This window comes from Alosa sapidissima, chromosome 4 (genome assembly GCF_018492685.1).
Source record: "Alosa sapidissima isolate fAloSap1 chromosome 4, fAloSap1.pri, whole genome shotgun sequence".
Classification (NCBI taxonomy): domain Eukaryota; kingdom Metazoa; phylum Chordata; class Actinopteri; order Clupeiformes; family Clupeidae; genus Alosa; species Alosa sapidissima.
This window is the reverse complement of record NC_055960.1, coordinates 35395288-35417787: the sequence shown is the minus strand read 5'-3', so window position 1 is coordinate 35417787 and position 22500 is coordinate 35395288. Positions and strand designations below refer to the sequence as shown.

Sequence of the window (22500 nt, the reverse complement as noted above, 5' to 3'; positions counted from 1 at the left end):
AATAACATCATTTTCCAGCCATTCACCGGCGAGATGTGCGTTCAGGAGAGTGTCAGTTACACAGGAGGGAGGGGCGATCTAGCTCTGTTTTGTTTGAATGTCAACAGAAGTGACGTTACCCAACATTGCTTAGAGAACCTTTAACTAATGCATACATCTTCAAATGAGAGATGTTCACCAATATATAATCTTACCTATAAACAATGTTACCTTCTATGAAACAGACCTAAACTTAGATTTTGGTGGACTTAATGGGTCCACTTACCCTAAACGATTATGTCAACGCAAAACCCTTCTGGGGTGTGTGTGTGTGTATGTAGGGGGGGTACGCATTAGTCAGATACAGAGTAGTTCACTTAAGCCTGCCACAGTATACTGACACGCATTATGGAAGTGCAGAACAAGTGGGCCTCAAATGAATAACAACGGCTTTTAACTTTCACTTCTCCTTCCTCTCAAGCCAGAGAATAGTTCAGCGACAGCCATGCATCCTGATGACTTTGTAGCAGTTACTATAAGTCATTTATTTGATGAGCTTTAGGGTAACTGGGTGAAGCCGTACTGTGATTGGCCTGCTTGGCCTACTTTCTGTTTCTCAAACAAATGACAATGCTGACAACGGCAGTTGAATTGAAACTGGCTAAACTGCAAAATAGTCTTCCTAGATAGCATCGTATTAACCTACAAAAAGTTCAACTGTGATGACTTAACTCTGGGAAGCCTTCAAAGAATTGTTTTACGCTTTCCTTTAAACCTCATCGGTCCTTAGCCGACGAGCTGAGTAACCAGTTTTCAATTCAAAGAAATCTTCACTCTTAATCTTAAGGTATCTCCGCTAGCTAACGCTCTGTAATTTATATACTTTGGCTGACAAGCTGATGCCATACAGTTCAGCAATTACTTACTTTTTAAGTTTATTTTTAGGACCATGAAGTTTGACAGGAAGTAGGTGGGAGAGAGAATTGGGGATGTAACCGGGAAATGATTCAAACTTGGGGCCGCATGGACCCAAACATAGTACGGACGCTGCAGCCAGTTGCACCACTGCGACCCAGAGGCGATGACTTATGTCTTTGTTTAGCTGTATTTAACTGGTTGATGAGTTTGGTCCTTGTTTAGCTGTCCGGTCAGTGAAGAACAGGAAGTAAGTGGGAGAGAAATAGAATGGGACAAGAAAATGCCCCCCCAGGTCAGATTCGAACCTGGGCCCCATGGTCACTTGGACTGGAATATGGTTGGAACTATTTTAGCCAGAAAAATCTCAATAGGGGATATATCATAGTGGTGTATAAGTATATAGCAATACTAACTTAAAAAAAAAAAAAAAAAGTGGAGTGCAAGTCATAGTAGGGTATGCCATCAATTTCAAGAATTGACATAACCACGAGTCCTGACCACATCAAAACATCATGATTAGTATACTGATTGAAGTCCACCAACGCAGTCAGTTCCTGTCACCATTGAAGCATTGAAGTATTCACAACCTCCACCAACGCATCATGTAACGTGTCTCAATGGCACTATTTGGCCGCATGTAGTAGTACAATACAGAAAAATTGAGTCATATTTTCGCATGATTTCACGTTTATGTTTACTCAGCAATGTTTTATTTTTATTTTGTATCCAAAGCAGGTTACAGCAATAACAATGGACCTTACTCACTAACTCTGTTTTGACCGTTTTAATAGTGCAGCTGGGACATAAGAGAGAAAAGAAACTACCCAATTTTTTCACACATTCATCTACGTGAGACATCCAGTGTTTTTCATCACATTCCCGAAATGACAGCCCCAACAACATGCTTTTATTCCATTCTGAGTCAATGCTGTTTGACTTAGCATGATTTGAGTGCACGTTGTGGTAATAGGGCCTGGTGGGGGGGTAAGACAATGCCTAGACACAGGTGTGTGTGTGTGTGTAAGAGAGCATTTACTGGTAGCGTTACCAGAGGACACATCAGCTCAACCCTAAAGAGGAACACAGGTCAGGTCACGAGAGCAATAGAGACGGTGTGTGTGTGTGTGAGGAGACAGGTTTCTAGGTTAAAAGTGGACGAGATGGGACTCTCTGCCCGGGGGCCTTCAACGCTAGTCTACCATTCCGACCAGATGGCTGCAACTAACGATTATTTTTTATAGACGATTAATCTGTCAATTATTTTCAAAAATATTTATCTGTGTTAAGCCCAAGACAACGTGCTCAAATGTCTTGTTTTGCCCACACTACAGCAAAGATATTGCCCACACTACAGCAAAGATATTCAGTTTTGCCCACACTACAGCAAAGATATTCAGTTTGCGCGAAAGGAATAAGGAAAACACAAAATGTTCATATCAAGAAGTCAAAGCTCAAACTAACAAATCAATTTTAAAAGTAGTTGGCAATTAATTTAATAGTTGACCTCTAATAAATTAGTTGTTGCACCTCCACATGACAATGCACTGCTTATGAAATAACTGAAATTGCGACACAACTCCCACCTAACTCCCAAATCCCAAAATACAATCTAACGGCGTGTGACTATACACATTAGCGGGTAAGTGCATGTTAGTCATAAAATGAATCGCAAGTGACATGGTTTCCTTACTATATACATTCATCCAGCTACTCAGAAGAGCGGGTTGTGGGTGCGCATAGATAACTGGGCTGAGGCGATTACCAGATAGCAGTTAACCGGAATTCAGTCAGGGCTTATTTCTTCTCAGAGTCTATTTGGGGGGCCCCAATCTTGTTCTCCAGCCGTTGGTGTAATACTTTTACTGTGTACACCAAATCACACGACAGGCCTGGTGGCTATTCATCGAAACCAAATAATGACTAACCATCTAACCATGTACTGAGCTAGTCTTTTTTTCTAAAGAATATTATCATAGATTGAGATCCTCAAATTATTCTTCATGGTTAAAAGTGTTATGAAAAAGAGCCAGAACTATTATTCCCGTCAGCTTCTTCACAGGTCATTCAGATTTATTACCTAGTTTTAGAGTTTATTTATAGTCGCTTTAAAGTGATTTGTTGATTGGAAGACTGAGTGCTTAGCTGAGGCCTCTGATTGGTCAGCTGAGCAGTTGATGGGAAGACTGAATGCTTAGCTGAGGTCACTTATTGGTCAGTTGATTGGCAGACTAAGTACCAAGCTGGCGACCCTTACCACTCCATGACGATGAGCAGACATTTCTTTCCCTGGTAGAGGTTCTCGTAGACGTCCACGATGCGGACGATGTGTGAGCACGGCGATGCTCGCCAGTGGAGCTCCACCTCTCTCCTGGCTTTGGTGCAGTCCTGCAGCATCTGAAGGACACACACACACAAACAAATTAACACAGGAAATGTCCCCAATGCAGAACATATACTAGTATTAAAAGGTTCACATTCAGTGAATTTCTCTAAACCAGACTATAGATGTCTGTTCAGTGTGTGCTCAAAACAACCAAACACAACCTGGTAAATGGGGTGCCGAGTTGAGCTCCAGGACTCACACAGGAAAACATAGTATTTGAAGAATATAGCTTGGGAATAGAGTTAAATATGCATTATGTAGAGGCAGAGACATTCATTTCATGGCCTAAGTGAAAATGTGCTGTGTAATGAACCATTCAACACATAACTAATCCCAACATACATGATGGTTTGGCACCACCTACTGGAGCACGATATGCAATATAATTTAGATTTTTCCTAGAACCTCAAGACGATGTCTTGTTCCATTCTGATACAATCAATCTGCGTTGGCCAATTCTGCTGTGTTCCAGAGTCATTACGGTTGAACTCTGGTGACCTCCCAACCTTTGAGAATGTCGAGTGCTCCATAAAGTGGAACAGGATGCTTTGTTTGGGCTTTACTGGTCCTCTAAATGGCACACAGTCGTGTGTGTGTGTGTGTGTGTGTCCAGTGATTTATGGCAGCATCAGGAGACGATTCCATCGCCCGTCAGGACAGCGACACCCAACACACCAATCAGTTCTCTAGTCAGGTAAATATGGACTCTGGCCAACGCATGTGTAGGTGTCATTCCAGTCGTACCCTCAGCGATGCAAAGCGAACATCTGGCCCGGCCGGAACACGGCACCCCAGATTCGCTCCCACCACCGTCGCAGGACTCATGATGATGATTCTTACGCAAGAACCATCAACATGCCAGCATGCCACAAATGTGTCCCTATATGCTGCAGACAGACTTAAACGCAACAGCAAACACCATAAAAGACACTGAGGAGAGGAGGGTTATACCATGTTCTACTTGTTCTCATTTTTTCCCCAGTTACAAACAGGAAGTTGCAAATGAAACACGCTTTGAAGTCGTATCCAGACTCGTGAACTCGTTCGAACCCAGAGTAACCTGAGGCTGAATTGCCAAGATGGCTAAGCATGCCACATACAGTACATGTCCCTCACTACCAGCCTGGTGCTGTAGACCGACACAAATGCAACAGCAAACACCATAAAAGACGACACTGAGGCGAGGAGGACCACTGACTCTCAGCTCATAAGAGGACACCAATGCAGTAAAACAGCATGGGCCCATGTTGAAACAGTGATGGGCACACAGCTCTATGTCACACAACAATAATGTCATCGTGACCTGCTGGCTAAGTGGATATCTTATACAAGAAATCTAGCTGAAACTAGAACGCACATCTGACAACGCCTGTGGCCTGGGTATAAACCTCAAGACATTAATGACGTTAGCACCTTACTTTACCAGTTGCTTTGACATAATGAGAAGATGAACCAACAAAAACTGGCAGCAGGGAAACTCCCTGATCGTGCTCAACCCTGCAAACCAGCTGAAGAGCACAAAACAAAAAAAAGTTGGCCACATGACAGACAGAGACACAGACAGAGACAGACACACACACACACACACACACACACGGTAACTAGCATGAACACCAATACCCCCGTGGGATACAAACCTTGGGTCTTAAATTGTCTTTTTCATTATAACAACTTAATATTTCATTAATATTCTCAGCCCGAGAGGTAGGTTGGGCCGAGACCCCCCCCCCCCCCCCATCCCTTTCTTTGGGCCGGGTCGGGTCAGGCTCGTGATCATGTATGTAGCCTACATATATTTTTTTACATTATTATTATTTTTCATTATCATTGGGTGGGGAAAAAGCTATGCTGTGATAATCAGAAATGTTATATATTATAGCAAAGTTGTAACAATTCACCCTTAATTCAACTAGAGACAACTGCAAAATTAAAGCTACTGGCAGATCTATCCCGCAATGTTAAGAATGGCACCAGCTAAATTCAGGCAAAGGCCTCAGCTCAACATAACTCAAACGGGCAGAAGACCTGGCCTTCCTCTTAATATCAATGTAGCTTACATAAGGATATTTTTTATTATAAAAGGAAACAAAAATGTATGAGATATGTTCACGTTGTAGTGTGATTGATCAGAATAAATTAACTTAAATCGCGACCACTTTGGGTGCGTATTTGTGCGAAATGTCCGGCGCTCACTGGTGTAAAACTTCACAACCGACAGGGACTAAGTTAAATTTCAGCGCAGGATTGAGGGTATTGCGCATAATTTATTTAAGTCCCGCAACTCTAGTCATCATAATGCGAGAAAATCAAACGTTAGTCTAATAATGGAGCGGTGTGAATGTGGGACTGTTGAATGGACAGAACACCTTCTGACTTCAATTGAACGTAGCCCCATGAGACACACACACGCGCAGGACCACTTTGCTGTTAACCGACATGAAAGGAAAACAAAGGTTTAGCGATTAGAAACAGTCAGGAGTTTTGCAAACACAGAAGCATGACATAGTCTAGAGTGGCCAGGAGACACGAGGAAACATGGATGTGTTCTCCATTTGAGGACCGCTATAATCGATTGCGGACGTGAACAGACAGCTACAGACATGGAGCGCATAGTAGGCCTACTTTTACTTTAAAATGCGCATTCATTACGTGAAAGATGCTTTATAGCAAAACATCAAAAATTTAAAAACGTATCATGACGCGTTTTCACACTTACTCCAATTAGAAAATCAAAAACGAAATCGTGTAAGTGAGGACCATGTTAAGTGTCGTTCTCATTGACGCCTGTAATAAGGAAAATGCTTAACATCGAGGACTTTGTTCTTAATCGATTTCGGTTTGTAAAATGTATGCCCCCCGCCCCCCTAAACTGTATTTATCCCCCCCCTACGCGAAGCACTGAAAAAGTCCCAAAAGAAAGTGAGATCCCCCCGGAATGTTCGGCTTACAGTTTGTTGAGACGCCACTCCAAACAGGTAGCCTAAACGCATAGGGGAAAACAGGGCTCCATACATGATCCTCATAAAACAATATGCTTCCTCAAGCACGATTTAGTAAGATCCCATTCTGAACAGTTGAAAATGTCAGTTATAACGGCCCACTTATTACAAAATATCGGGTTTAAATCGGGCTCGGGTTCATAATTACAGTTCATGGTTAGGGCCGGGCCGAGCTCGGACAGAACCTACGTGCGCTCGGGTAGGGTTGGGCTGGATTTTTTGGGCCCGATGTAAACTCTGGCGCAGTCGGATTTATAGTATGATGCTGCATAAGTGCTACATAATGATATATCAATGACAGGCAGAATAACAGGGCGCATCATGAGCTGCACTGCCACACTGAAGGGGACAGCTCATTCATAAGAGGCTTAGTTCTTCTAAATTCCCAAGTGCTGATCAAGCCCTGTACTGCAATATTCCTCTGGGCTTGGCTACATACAGACAGCCACAGTGTAGCAAAGGAAGGGGGGGGGGGGGGGGCTGAAAGTACAACTTTAAGATCCCCACAAGGTGCAGGTCAGTCAAATTTAGCACTGCCAATCCCCCTAACCCCCAGCTAAATGAGATGCCAGAGACTAAGGCAAATATAGCTCTCCATAGAGACCAACAAGCAAAGAAACACACACACACACACGCCTGGAGACATCATTCCTACCAATCAGACACAAATGTAATAGAGCGTCTCATTGTTTAATCTGCTGATCGAGCTCAGATATCCATTTATGGTCGTTCACAGCAACAATCCTGAAGTTTTCTTTGAGGAAGGAAATGTAGTTTCAGACAATGGCCACTAGTGGCCGCAACCGCTCCACAGTAGAACACAGCAGTGGGCTTTGCTTGCTGACAGAGGAAGGCAAAGTAAACAAACCACTTCAACTGCAGTTTCCACCCACAGATGCCAACCAGAACCCAGGCCCATCACACACACACACACGACCGTCAGCGTTCCCAGACGCTCCAGACGGGTCCTGAAAAGGAGCAAGAGAATTTTCCACCTGCAGGTTGCAGGACAACAGGTCTGATGACCTCACCACTAGAGAGTGAGGTAGAGAGCGCCTGCTAATCTGCTCTGTACACTCACACACGTACACAAAGAAACTAAGACACTTACAGACATACTGTACACGGTCACATTCATACACACAAACTCAATTTCTCTCTCAGACGAACACACAGCCATTTAAGGGAGTAAGATCCACGGTCCAGTTCATACATTCTCACAAATCTCACAAAAATCATCTCACAATGTCACTTGGTATGAAAGTCCTGTGTGGGGCAGCCGTGGCCTACTGGTTAGCGCTTCGGACTTGTAACCGGAGGGTTGCCGGTTCGAACCCCGACCAGTAGGAATAGCTGAAGTGCCCTTGAGCAAGGCACCTAACCCCTCACTGCTCCCCAAACGCCGCTGTTGTAGCAGGCAGCTCACTTCGCCGGGATTAGTGTGTGCTTCACCTCACTGTGTGTTCACTGTGTGCTGAGTGTGTTTCACTAATTCACGGATTGGGATAAACAGAGACCAAATTTCCCTCACAGGATCAAAAGAGTATATAGACTTATACTTATATACTTAAGTCCTATGATACGTCTATTTTAAACAATCAGTCTTATGATACCTCCATTTTACCAAGTCAATGACTAATAATGGACTGAACTCATAATAGGCTTGTCCTCTGTGGTAATGGAGGAACGTGTGTTCCTGTGTGTGTTGTGAGTGTTCACCTAAAATGTGTATGTGTGTGTGTGAGTGTGAGTGTGAGTGTGAGTGTGAGTGTGAGTGTGAGTGTGAGTGTGTGTTACTTCAAGATGTCTCATCTATGGTGGTAATGCTTTCTCTTCCTCAGTATCCCCATGTAAGGACCCATGTAAGGAGGTTTATCTGAGAGAGCCGCCACTCCCTACAGGGCTACAGCATGGTGTGTGTATGAGAATGTGACCGTGTGTGTGTGTGAAAGAGCGTGGCTTGTCAAAGGGATTCTCTGCATCTTTGGGGCTGAGGGGGGCTCAGACTAACTTAAGCATAAGAGAGAGGGTGTGTGTACAAGTATATGTGCAAGTGTGTGTGTGCTTGTGTATGAATGTGTGAGTGTCTGAGAGTGCATGTATATACGCGTGTGTGTGTGTGTGTGTGTGTGTGCGCGTTAAGGCTGTCACTTTATGTTCGAAAATTGCTGCTGCTGGTGTTTTGCCAAAAAATGGAGGACAACGCGATCAATGCGACATAAGAGAGATGAGTGATTACTCCTAATAACTTGAGGAGTTCGATATGGAAGCACCTTGGGTTTTGGACTGTAGATCAAACTATGGAGAAGGACTAAGTGGCATGCAAACTGTGCAATCGTGAGTTCCTACCTTGGCAAAATTTGTTTGACATTTCTAATCGTAAAACACAGCCATGTTGAAGCCTGCAGTAATGTTTTTCATTGATGTTATGGCAGTCCACTTTGCTTATTATTTTTCGAGAATGTTGCACTCCTGTTTGTCATTGAGCACGAAACTTCACACCAATAAATCATCAGAAATATTGCTGACTTGAGCATCTCAAGCGCCCTCTTTACGTTCATCCTAATGCCTGTTAGTTGTCCATGGATTGGCCTATATTTGCGTTGAAAATGGAAATGTCTTTAGACATGGAAAATCGATTTTACAATCGATGAAATGAACTCGTGTCTCAAAAATCAAACAGGATTTTTACACAAAAGTGACAGCCCTAACGCGCGCTTTGCCTGTCTACCTGTGCGTGTCTATATGAGTGTGTGTGTGTGTGTGTGTGTGTGTGTGTTATTTATAACTGGCCAGATCTGTAGAGATTACGGTGGAGATGGGGTGACAACAGGAGGGCGGGCAGGTGGGTTGAGGGGTCAGACTGCCCGTGGGCATCATGCTTCACTGCCAGGATCACCTTGCCAACCACGACGGGCAACACCAGAGCTGGCCATGAGCAGACCAACAGAACAGACCTGCTTTCAAAGTAAACACTCGTCTTCGTTTCAGTTCACCAGGATTCTGATCTCCACCACTATGTGATCTCACTGCAGTAAAATTCATGCAGACATGTCACTGCCCTACACTGTGCCCATTCCCACAGTCTGGGTACAGCCACACACACACACACACACACACACAAACAAAAACACAGACACACACAAACACGGCAGAGAGAAAAAAAAAAATGGAGGGTGAACATCAGATGTCCCTTAACTTATAGTGTGCATTTCAGCCACGCACACACACACGGCAGAGAGAGTGTCCCTTAACTTACAGTGTGCATTTCAGCCGCGCGCACGCACACACACACACACACGGCTGCCCGTGTACTACACAGCAGAGCTATGCATGACAGTGAGTGGAAAGAATCCTGCACAGTGGCCTTAGCAGGGAGCTGCTCAGACAGCAGCCTGGGAGGATGCCAGACAACCCACCTACTCACGCCAGAGAGAGAGAAGGGGAGGAGAGAGAGAGAGAGAGAGAGAGAGAGAGAGAGAGAGAGAGAGAGAGAGAGAGAGAGAGAGAGAGAGAGAGAGAGAGAGAGAGAGATTAATAATAGAGGGGGGGGGGGGCGGGGCAAAGATGGAGGACAGGTGTAGAGGCAACCAGAGAAACAGTTAGCCAGAGAGGACACCAGACACAACTCATCTACTCATGTCAGGGAGGGAGGGAGAGAGAGAGAGAGAGAGCGTGAGAGAGAGGGGTGGTGGGAGAGAAGGAGCGAGAGAGAGAGAGGGGTATGTGGTGGACGACAGACATGCAGAGGAAAGAGCAAACTGACCTGAAAGAGAAAGTGAGTGAAGTATGCAGCAATTTCTGCTCCAAAAGTCTGGATGCTCTCACTCTCTCTCTCTTTCTTACTCACACACACACACACACGGCAAAGGGGTTTAAAAAAGAAGAAAGGGCAAGAATGAGACAATGCATGAGAGCAATTGTATCTAAGAAACAGTGTGTGCGTGTGTGTATGTATGTGTAAAAGAATAGGAGTGTTTGGGTGTGCATGTTAGTAGCTCTGTGTGCGTGTGTGTATGTATGTGTAAGAGAATAGGAGTGTTTGTGTGTGCATGTTAGTAGCTGTGTGTGTATGTGTAGGAGAATAGGAGCGTTTGTGTGTGCGCATGTTAGTAGCTCTAAGTGTGTGTGTGTGTATGTATGTATGTACAGTATGTATGTATGTATGTATGTATGTATGTATGTATGTGTAGGAGAATAGGAGTGTTTGTGTGTGCGCATGTTAGTAGCTCTAAGTGTGTGTGTGTGTGTATGTATGTATGTGTAGGAGAATAGGAGTGTTTGTGTGTGCATGTTCAGGGCTTAAATTTCACTGCGGGATTGCGGGTATTGCGCATAATTTGTTCAAGTCCCGCAACTCTAGCCATCATAATGCGAGAAATTCCCGCATACACTTTTACAGCCTGTCTGATGACGTTAATATAGCCTAATCATTAAGTGGCGTGAATGCGGTGCTATTGACCGGACTGATCAACTACCGAGTTGAATTGAACATAGCCTCATGCAGACGCACACACACACGGAGAGAGAGAGAGAGAACCACTTTGCGCTTACGCAAATAGGCTACGCTACCATGGCAAACTTTTACATCTGGAAAGAGCTCCTTGGTAACTATCCTGCTAGCTCAGGTCACGTCAACACTTGATCCCAGAAAGATTGTCTTCGACATGTCAACATTTATTGTATCTAATGACATAGAAAACATAATGATTTGCATACACATACCGCACTATGCACAACTTTTATTCACTAGCGACTACAGCCTAAAACCGTCAGGTTGAAGGGGGGCTAATTACTCCATAGAATTACTCTCAGGTATTTTCTTAAAGTGACAGGCACTCAATTACACCTACTCATCACCAATGTGCACTCAATTGGACCTACACACCACATTAAAGATATGCCTAAGTGTTATAGGTTAAACGTCAATATGAGGCATTCAAATTACTAAATATGTTTAGTTAGTAGTAATTACTAGTAAAATGCTATACTTTAAAAAATGCATTATTAAATAAATACACTCTATATGAATTCAAAAATATATGATAGAAACATATCACATAAGCTATCATTTTCAGTGTGTGTTTGTGTGTGTGGAGAGAGTCAAGCAGAATCTAGGATGTCCACCGTTGTGAATGATCCCACTACAGTATATATTACTGATGACGTCAGGGTGGTGGGGGCCCCAAAATCAAACACTTTTTAAAAAAAAGTATCGAAGTATTGAAATCGCAATTCTTGACTTGGTATCAGAATCGACCCCCCCCCCCCCCCAAATTGTGTAAATCCCCCCTACATGAATAACCTAAGGGGGGAATTCCCCCCCATTTTGAAAAATGAATTTTAAGCCCTGATGTTAGTAGCTGTGTGTGTGTGTGTGTGTGTATGTGTAAGATAACAGGAGTGTTTGGGTGTGCATGTTAGTAGCTCTGTGTGTATGTGTGTATGTATGTGTAAGAGAATAGGAATGTTTGTGTGTGCATGTTAGTAGCTCTGTGTATGTGTGTGTATATGTATGTGTAGGAGAATACTGTAGGAGTGTTTGTGTGTGCGCATGTTAGTAGCTCTAAGTGTGTGTGTGTGTATGTATGTATGTGTAGGAGAATGGGAGTGTGTGTGTGTGTGAATGTATGTGTAGGAGAATAGGAGTGTTTGTGTGTGCACGCGAGTAGCTGGGTGTGAGATGCCATTGATGTCACCCCCTCACAGCTGGCCCAACACTGACTCTCACAAAAGCCTCTGTCTCTCTCTAAGTTTCTGTCCCGTCCTTGGTGTCTCCTCATTCTCTCTCTTTTCTTTTCCAATTTTGCCTTTTTTCATCTCTGTTCCCCAATTCCTTAATTCCTCTTTCCATTAATCTCATTTAGGCCTGCTGCCCCAAACATTGTTTTCTTTTAACATTTTCTTTTACAGCAGTTCCTCTCCTTTTCCCTCCCTCTCCCCCCCGCCATCTCTGTGTGCTATGGTAGAATCCAGCAGGCTTGGAGATGCTGCTGTCTGGATCGGACCATCTGAGACAGGGGGTAAAAGAGGATCAAAAACAAACGAACAAACACAGCTGTGTCGGTCATCGCATCAAACATACCTAAAAACACACACACAACAGTCTAGGAGACTTTGCTCCTATGGAGCCATCCGGATGCAGGGAAACTCTCCCCTGCTATGTTAGTGGGCATCTCTATATATCTGATATGTTAGTGGGCATCTCTATATACTGGGCATCTCTACATATGTGCTATGTTAGTGGGCATCTACATATCGGCTATGTTAGTGGGCATCTACATATCGGCTATGTTAGTGGGCATCTACATATGTGCTATGTTAGTGGGCATCTACATATCGGCTATGTTAGTGGGCATCTACATATGTGCTATGTTAGTGGGCATCTCTACATATGTGCTATGTTAGTGGGCATCTACATATCGGCTATGTTAGTGGGCATCTACATATGTGCTATGTTAGTGGGCATCTCTACATATGTGCTATGTTAGTGGGCATCTACATATCTGCTATGTTAGTAGGCATCTATATATATATATATATATATATATATATATATATATATATATATATATATATATATATATATGTGCTATGTTAGTGGGCATCTATATATCTGCTATGTTAGTGGGCATCTATATATATGTGCTATGTTAATAGGCATCTCTGCTATGTTAGTGGGCATCTCTGGTATATTTAATGAATCCGGCAGGATGGAGCCGGACTGAACGCCATCTGGACTGTGACGAGCGGCTAAAGTCAAGCCAAGGGCACTTTAAAGCATCACCTGTCTACAGAGCCTCTGGCAAGACACAGGACGTGTGTGTGTCCATGTGTGTCTGTGCCTGCGTCCTGGTGTGTGTGTGTGTGTGAGAGATTATGCAACACTGTGTGTGCATGTATTTGTGCCGCTTGTGTCAACGAGCGCAGTGTGTCCTTGGGTTGGTGTGCTCTGTGTGTGTGTGTGTGTGTGTTTGTGTGTGCGGCTGGCCTACAACATCACACACACACTAAGATAGACATGCAAACACACTCAAACAGGCAGGGGTGAGTGTGTGTGTGAGATATATACACACACACACACACACACACACATATATAAATATACATATATACACACACACATACATATATACATATACACACACACACACACACAAAATCTACATAATTGCAAACATAATGCATTATCACAACATACCTACTTATAAATCCAAACATTGAGTCTGTCTCAGCAAAACAATCTGAGAAGAGACTTGAACACTCAGGCCTAAAAACAGGACTTTCTCACAACACCCCTGGCACCACAATCTCTCACACTCCTAAAAACGGGACTTTCTCACTCCTGCACCACAGCGTCTCACAATCCCTGTAAAGTGTATGCAGTCTGCACAATAAAGCTATTTTTACATTTTTATTCTTACTGTAATGCATGTTCTTAAGAGAAAAAACTCTAAAAACACAACATGCATAACACATTCTCTCTTTTATGCCACCATGACAGCCATGTTTTTTTTATTATTATTATTATTATTAATTAAGTATTATTGAAGAGCTGAACCACATCAGCCCTAGCATCCCTAAGAGAGCTACGAGAGCTTGAATCAGCAGGAGCAGTGATCGCTTGTTTGGCCAGACATGCCGAGTAGCATAGCACCAGATCTCTCGCTCACACACACTAGCACCAGATCCCTCTCTCTCACACACACACACTGTTCTCACCTGGCACAGAGGTAATCAAACAAACACACACACACACACACTCGTCTCACCTGGCACTGAGGTAATGCAAACACACACACACACACACCTGGCACCGAGGTAATGCAAATCTAAACTGAGTCACACAGACACATGCACACACTCACTCATTCATTTGCCTTGTTGCTCCGTGTGTGTGTGTGTGTGTGTGTGTGCCCCCAGGGCAAGGGCAACCCCTGCTGTAAGCAACACTTACAGTACTGTGCAGTCAGCATGCTGAGTGTAGACGCCCTAGCAGGAAAGGCATGGTCTCTTCCTTCCAACTGGAAGGGTGTGTGTGTGTGTGTGTGTGTGTGTGTGTGTGTGTGTGTGGATGCTGGGTGACAGAGTTCAGTGATGAGGCTTCACCATCTGGCCGGTGACTGAGGCAGGTGAGTGAGGCATCCACTGAAATTACAGCAAGGATGAACACACAGACATAGAAGGAGAACACACACAGAGGGAGAACACACACACACATAGAAGGAAAATATACATACACACACACAGAAAGACAATATACATACACACACACACACACACAGAGGGAGCACACACACACACACACATAGATAATGAGACAAACAATGAGACAGACACAAATAGAAAGACTGACACGAAACTACTAGGAAAACAGAAATACACAAGACTTACTGACACACACACACACACACGCACACTTTATGCAGTGCAGAAGTTCTCACAACACCTGTTCCATGATCCCGCCTATGGCCCCTCCCCTAACTGCCTCGAGCAGAGGTCTGGCACGACACACACACACACTCATACATACAGACAGACATATCGTCACCATGGCAACAGTCTGTTCCGCAGTCCTGTGATATCTGACGCAGCATCCCCACTGCCGAGCAGAGGGCAGAAATGAGCTGAGGCAGATATACAGGCATGAGTCAGAGTGAGAGAGAGAGAGAGAGAAAAAGAGAGAGAAAGAAAGAAAGAAAGAAAGAAAGAAAGAAAGAGAGAGAGAGAGAGAGAGAGAGAGAGAGTGAGTGTGTGTGGGAGTGTGTTTGTTGTCCAAGTGTCACTCATCCCTCTTAACTGCAGTGACTCAGGTAAGGTGACGTGAGGCGGTTGCCAGGAAACTGCTCCTTCACTCTGAGTTCCGCGCTGTTCTGCACTCTACAGGTCCGCCAGTGAGATCAGAACTGCTCTAGTGGTGAGTTCCGGGCTGTTCTGCACTCTACAGGTCCGCCAGTGAGATCAGAACTGCTCTAGTGGTGAGGCGGGGACAAGGTCCGCAGGAGGTAGCGGGTCTGACAGGACTGCCACCTGCGTCAGCACTGACCTCTGGGTAAACACACACTTGCGTCGGTCTCACAGACACACACACACACACACACACACACAGCAACTCACAAATATGCACAAACAAGTAGCCAAATGCTGTAGACGTCATCAAAGGCCGCTGGGAACACAGTACATCTCACACACACACACACAAACACACACACAACTGGGGGCTGTAGACAGAGCCCTCATATATTTTACCTGATATAGCCCGGCAGCACCTTTTCCTGTGTGTGTGTGTGTGTGTGTGTGTGTGTGTGTGTGTGTGTGTGTGTGTGTGTGTGTGTGAGTGAGAGAGAGAGGGGGAAATTAAAGGAAATGTTTAGGCTTTTAATTAACCAAAGCCCCCATGTGTAGAAACAACCACAGGGGAGACAACTGCTGGACAACTGCTGGACAGACGCTTCCCCCAACACAGACCTGGAGGGACACACACACACACACACCCACCCACCCTCGCTCCTCTATCACACACACACACACACACATTACATCTCAATCTCACAAACACTATCTCCCGTTCACTCACACACACACACTCTCTATCTGAAATATCTCATATACACACTCTCACTCACACACATAGATATTGGGGCTTCACTCTCACACAGAGACATGTGCATGACGTGGCCCTGTAAAGAATGTCATCAGATGCTGATCAGAATTAGCCCGTAGGCTTCAGGTCAACTATGAGACCATGGGGGGGTTGTCCACTAACAACAGAGGAAAGCTCAGAGGAAAACAAGAACAGACAGAGAGATAGAGAGAGGGACAGAGAGAGAGAGGGGAGGAAAGACAGAGGGACAGAGAGAGAGAGAGAGAGAGAGAGAGAGAGAGAGAGAGAGAGGGGAGGAGAGACAGAGAGAGAGAGAGAGAGAGAGAGAGAGAGAGAGAGAGAGAGAGGGGAGGAGAGACAGAGATAATGAAATAAAGGAGAGAAAGAGAGAGAGAGAAAAAAAACAAAGAACCAAAGAGACAGAGGGTGGAAAGACAGAGGGAGGAAGAAAGAAAGAAAGAAAGAAAGAAAGAAAGAAAGAAAGAAAGAGACAGAGGGATGGAGAGAAAGAGAGAGAAAGAAAGACAGAATGTGACGGAGGGGTAAGAGAGAGAGCAGAAGTGGGCAGTAGGAGAAGTGAATGAAGCAGAGCTCCTGAGATTCCACATTCTAAAGAGCACAGAATGAAGCAGAGCTCCTGAGATTCCACATTCTAAAGAGCACAGAATGAAGCAGAGCTCCTGAGATTCCACATTCTAAAGAGCACAGAATGAAGCAGAGCTCCTGAGATTCCACATTCTAAAGAGCACGGAATGTGTAGGCCAATAAACACACTCCCGTCACATCACAGGGGCGCGGTGACAACGCGTCTCTGGTGCTGCGCGTTAGAACTCTACAGCATTCAGCAGGCAGGAGAACATGAGAAGAGACCATGCCGGTTCTATAAATACCCCACAGGGTATGTCACACACACACACACACGCACCCTTAAGAGGAGGCTTCCCAATCTACCCTGCTACAGACTTTGTGTGTGTACAGCCTGTACACAGGCAAGAAATAGGTGCACTCACTTTTGGGTGCGTAAACAAAGGAAGCACTGAATGAAACAAAAAGTAAACGCACCCCTTTAAGCTTTAGCTCATTTAGTTTTTAAGAAAGCATTTCACAAGACGGACGCATTTCGGCCTATGCCGTCTACAGCCTTTACACACACACACACACACACGTCCAATTTTTCTCCACATACACACAAAATCTTAGTTATTCACTGTGATGTGTCAGCAAGTTGTGTTGTGTCAGTAAGTTGTGTTCACACACACATGCAAACAATCACAATTTAGTGGCAGAAGGGCTTAGAACAGGGGTTCCACACACACACACACACACACACACTCTGCCCTGAGCCCCATTCAGGCCTCTCCCTGTGCTCTGGGGGAGAGGATGACAGATGTAACCCATTCACCTTCCAGAGACCCAACACAAAGGACCCCCCCCCCCCCCCCCCCCATCAACCCCCCCAGCAGACGACAAAGGAGCCCGCAAGCCTGAGGACGTGTGGGGTGTGTGTGTGTGTTGGGGGGGGGGGGGGGTTAAAGGCAGCATCTCCCACCTGCCTAGGCTGCTGGACCCCTGGGAGAGGGACTAGGGTGTGTGTAAGTGTGTGTGTGTGTGTGTATACACGTGTTGGGGGTGGGTGGGTGGCGTTGGGGTGTTTGGGAGCAAAGCTTCTTAAAGCACTGGTCATCCTGAACTGGACGTTAGAAGGCTTACCCTACTCTTCCTCCCGCTCTCTCTCACTCTGTGTGTGTGTGTGTGTGTGAGAGAGAGTGAGAGGGATGAGAGAATGTGGCAGTGTGTTTTTCATGAAAAAATGTGTGAAATTGAAACACATGCAGTTAAGTGGTAATGCAGTGTTTCCCATACATTGACTAATCTGTGGCGGGGTGCCACGAAATAAAAATTGGCCGCCACAGATTAATATTCTATGTTTAATTTAATTTAAATTAAATATAAGGTCAAATCCTTGCATTGCCATTGAGCTGCGCTTTTTCCGCACGCAGCCTTTCCTTGCCCCGCCCCGCTCTCTCTCGTAGCCCGCTGCCCCTCCTCTGCATGTGCATTTAACAAAATATTCACGATTGTTGTTGCCACATAGAAGCATTGCATAGAAGACGTCTGGCTAAACTGCTATTAAATCCGCTTAGCATCGTGACCATGCTGCGCAAATTTGTTCAAAACTGCTGCATTGAAGTGAACTTCGCTAAGGTCTTATCACAACATAGTAGGCTACATTGAAGAGACTAAACTAAGTTAAGTTATGAAATCAAACAGCATCTCAAAGCTAACGTTAGAATACTGTTTGGATGTCGAATTTAGCATGCTTAGCCTACTTACAGCTGCTTGTCAATTTCATTGTAGGGCTCATTTTATTGACTCTGACACTGAATGTTTGCAAAACACAAAAAAGTGTTTTCCAAAATTAAAAAGTGCTTGTCCCAAGGAGAAGTACGAACCTTTATTTTAACTATGTAGAAAACGTTATGAATTTCATCCAGACATCAGCAGCCTTTCAACTGTGTTACAATTGCAAGGGTTGCCTCAAACATCTTAAAGTGACAGGCACTCAATTAGACCTATACACTATCAAGACGAATATCTACCCCCCCCCCAGCTACCGCCACAAATTGAATCCAATTCTGTAATGAGTGAAATCCAAATAAAAAAAAAATATTTCAATTTATAAGAGATGAGGGAGGTTTGTGGGTTTGTGTGTGTGTGTGTGTGTGTGTGTGTGTGTGTGTGTGTGTGTGTGTGTGTTTGTGTGAGGTATTGCGATGTTTAGTCTAGGGTCACCGAAGCGAGCAAACATGTTTGTGTCCTCTGCGTACGTGGGTGTGTGTGTGTTGATCTGATTAAAGACATCTGCTAAATACTCTGAGCATCCAGCCTGTTTCACAATACTAGCCCCTCACTCACTCACACATAAATTTAAATTTTCTATTTTAAAGCCACAATTCAATTCTTTTTCAATTCAATTATTTTTTTTTTTAATTATATTACTATTAATGCATTTCTTATGTTGTTAACTTTTTTTTTGCCTTATTTCCAGTTCTGTTTTTTGGGGGGGGGGGGTGGCTTTTATTTTGAAAACGATTGTTTTATTTTTAAACCGTTCCTACCGCGAAAAGACATTAAGCATAGACATTAACATAGTGGAATGAAACAACACGATAACGTGATCGTTTCAGCACACTCCGAAGAGACACTTAGTTCACTTATCAATGTGCATACTACACCTTAGTCATTTTGGAGTGAAACCACAACATTCACTTGCTAAGTTGAGTAAGTTAGTGTTAACTGACTTTAATGAACGACAAAATACTTCCATACCGGTAATTTCAGAGGAGCTGAGAGGCTTCAACTTCGGCTGATGTGTCTTTTTAACTGGCTGCAGCTTGAAGTTAGAGGAGATATGTTGACGCTCCACAGACATGTGGGGGGGGGGGGGGGGACTGGCTCTTAGCATAGATGCTGGACATGACATTGGGGGTGTGGCGCTGCATAGTCGATTCTACCTCTGATTTGAGATGTAATTTTGATCGATTTTCGAGTTAAAACTGAAATTGTGACACCCCTAGTGTGTATACTTGCACACACATGTGAGACTGTGTGTGCATAACCAAGGGTGCTTCATGTTCACACAAAAGTGGTGACCCATGGCTACTCAGTCACACCCAAAGTTCCTATGACAACATCTCTTTGCTCCTCTCCACCCCCAAAAGACACACACACACACGGTAAAAGATTACTGCAGAGAGGCTGTCCGTGTCTGACTGTAGTTATGGCAGTGTGTGTCCTTGCCTGCCCTTCTGTCAGTCTGAGTGATCCAGTTAGTGAGGAGCCCCTTGGGCTTACATTGACCGGCCTGCAACATCACACACACACACACACACACGCTGTCGTACCCCCTAAGGCCCGTCTCTGAGGTGGCTATTCAGGAGGCTGAGTGAGTTGAACTGCTGAAACATATAGAGCAACAAGCTGGGCTTACAGCCGTGCTGCGCGCGCGTGTGCGCGCGCGCGTGTGTGTGTGTGTGTGTGTGTGTGTGTGTGTTAGCCCTGCAGCAAACGCTTGTTTTAGCAGAGCCTCCATCACTCCTGAAGCACGATGAAGGCTTAACTAGATTCAAATCAACATGCAGGACTGATTGCCATTCATGATGTATTAAAATAGCAGCAACATAGCTGAAGATGCATTAAGATACCAGCATCGTCGCCAAAGACAGAATAAGCCACCAGCATCATAGACCAAGAGACATTCACACACTAAAACAATAGACCAAGACCATGAAAGGCCTTTAGGACTTCACATTTTAGAGCCTTTTCAATTTAAAATGTTTAAAGCAAACAAAAAGTGTCTTAATAACAGAGCTTTTGGGACATTGGATGTGTGGGGGTGGGTGGTGTGTATTTTGGGGGCTCACTTGACCTTTGACCTTAGGGGGCTGGGCACAGGATTTGAGCCCCGTTGTGGAGCCAGCCGGTTGGGATGGGGAGCTATTGTTGGTGCAGCCGGCAGCTAAACACAATGACCCAAGGGCTGTGGTGGCTTCAGTGTTCACTGGACAAAGTTAACGCTACAATGACCAGTGGGTCATTCTTTCTTACGTGACCACTACACAAGGCTACAATGACCAGCGTAACATTTACCATTACAGAATACATACCTACACACACAAGCAAAATGACATCAAACCTGAACAGGCAACCGTGAAGACACTGAGGCGTTTGGCTACACCTTCAGCACCTACTTCCAGTGCGGAACTGCTTTCCAATACAGAACTATGACTATAACTCTGGTGAAGGTCTTTGGAACGAAACACTGACCACCGGAGACCGACTCATCCACCATGGTGGGTTATTCAATTAAAGCAGAGTTAAAGAGATCACTCCTTTTGAAAGTCTGTCCACCATGTTTGAATGTCAGGGAGAAGGTGGGATAACTATCAGCTGTTAAAGGACTTGTGTCAGATCACTGCTGCTCATTTAACAGGAAAGCAGAAATCAAAGACCTTTGTTCCCATTTCAAACATGATTACTGCCATTCTGCATTGTCACCGCATTCTGACCACACACACACACACAGTCAAAGAGGAGGCATTATAGAAGTGGAAGTAGCTGGTGTGGTAAGCATCATCCTTTTCCTCTGAGCACATCTGGCTGTCGTCCAGAAGGTGGCGCTACGCACTAGCACTAGCTTTGTTCCTACACGTTGACTGATCGCCCATGACGATCAAGGTTTCACTTTCAATAATCACAGCCAGACTTTAGATTCACACCTGCTACCTTGACATCAATACAGCACTCACCCAAACACACTAGGAGCATCACTTGGTGTGTGTGTGTGTGTATGCATATGTGTGTGCGTGCGTGCGCGTGTCTCTGTGTATGTGGGGTGTGTGTGTGTCTCTGTGTGTGTGTGTGTGTGTGTGGGTGTCTCTGTGTATGTGGGTGGGTGTGTGTTTGTTTGTGTGTGTCTCTGTGTATGTGGGTGTGTGTATAAGTATATGTACTCTTTTGATCCTGTGAGGGAAATTTGGTTTCTGCATTTATCCCAATCCGTGAATTAGTGAAACACACAGCACATACACAGTGAGGTGAAGCACACACTAATCCCGGCGCAGTGAGCTGCCTGCATCAACAGCGGCGCTCGGGGAGCAGTGAGGGGTTAGGTGCCTTGCTCAAGGGCACTTCAGCCGTGCCTACTGGTCGAGGTTCGAACCGGCAACCCTTCGGTTACAGGTCCAAAGCGCTAACCAGTAGGCCACGGCTGCCCTCAAGCATCAGCAAGTGTCTCTGTGTATGTATGTGTGTATGTGTGTGTCTGTGGGTCATCTGTACATGGTCAGCTCTTCTCACAGCAGCCACTTCACTAACCCATCGTTTCACCACAACACACACACTTCTAATAATACACATCCTGGCACTGGCATCACCCTCACAGCGCCTCTAAGGAACAGCAAGCTTGGGTTATAATAAGGGAATGAAGAAAAAAACCCTTCCTCTTCTTCCGCATTTGCAGTATCTGTGTGTGTGTGTGTGTGTGTGTGTGTGTGTGTGTGTGTGTGTGTGTGCGCACGCTAACTGAAGGGATTTTCCAAACCAAATGACTTCTTAGGTCAGACCTCGCTGGGGAAGTCCTTTGTGGGTGAAGAGGCAAGAGCAGGCAAATTGGCTCCAGTGATAAGACAGCAACATATCCATATTCTCACACACACACACACACACACTCTCTCTCTCTCTCTCTCTCTTAGACACGCACACACACACACACACACACACACACACACACACGGGAAAACTACACCAGGTAAACCCACACAGATAGCAGCTGAACAAGGAATGGATTGGAGTTGTATTCAAATTCGGAAAAACAGATTTGAGACAAATGCTTTTATATTTGAATGTACAAAAATAACTCCAGTCCTCACACAGCTTATGTGTTTGTTTGCAATTGTAGGCTCAAACTCAAAGCAGATAAAAAATAAAAAAAAACTTAAAATGAAAGTGTTGAAATTGAATGAGTTCCTACTCGTGTTCCTCGGACATGTGACGTTACACTAATGTTAACAGGTTCACGTCATGGGTACTTTATGACGATGACGAGTTCATGAAAG

The 22500-nt window shown here is 44.7% G+C and overlaps 1 protein-coding gene across 1 annotated transcript in view; it reads right to left on the bottom strand.

The window, feature by feature from the left end:
- mapkapk2a (MAPK activated protein kinase 2a) overlaps positions 1-22500 on the bottom strand; it is a 66400-nt gene that overhangs the window by 18560 nt on the left and 25340 nt on the right. The window contains exon 2 of the mRNA XM_042089516.1: positions 3152-3291. Coding sequence (XP_041945450.1) covers positions 3152-3291 — 140 coding nt within the window. The remainder of the gene's footprint in view (positions 1-3151; positions 3292-22500) is intronic.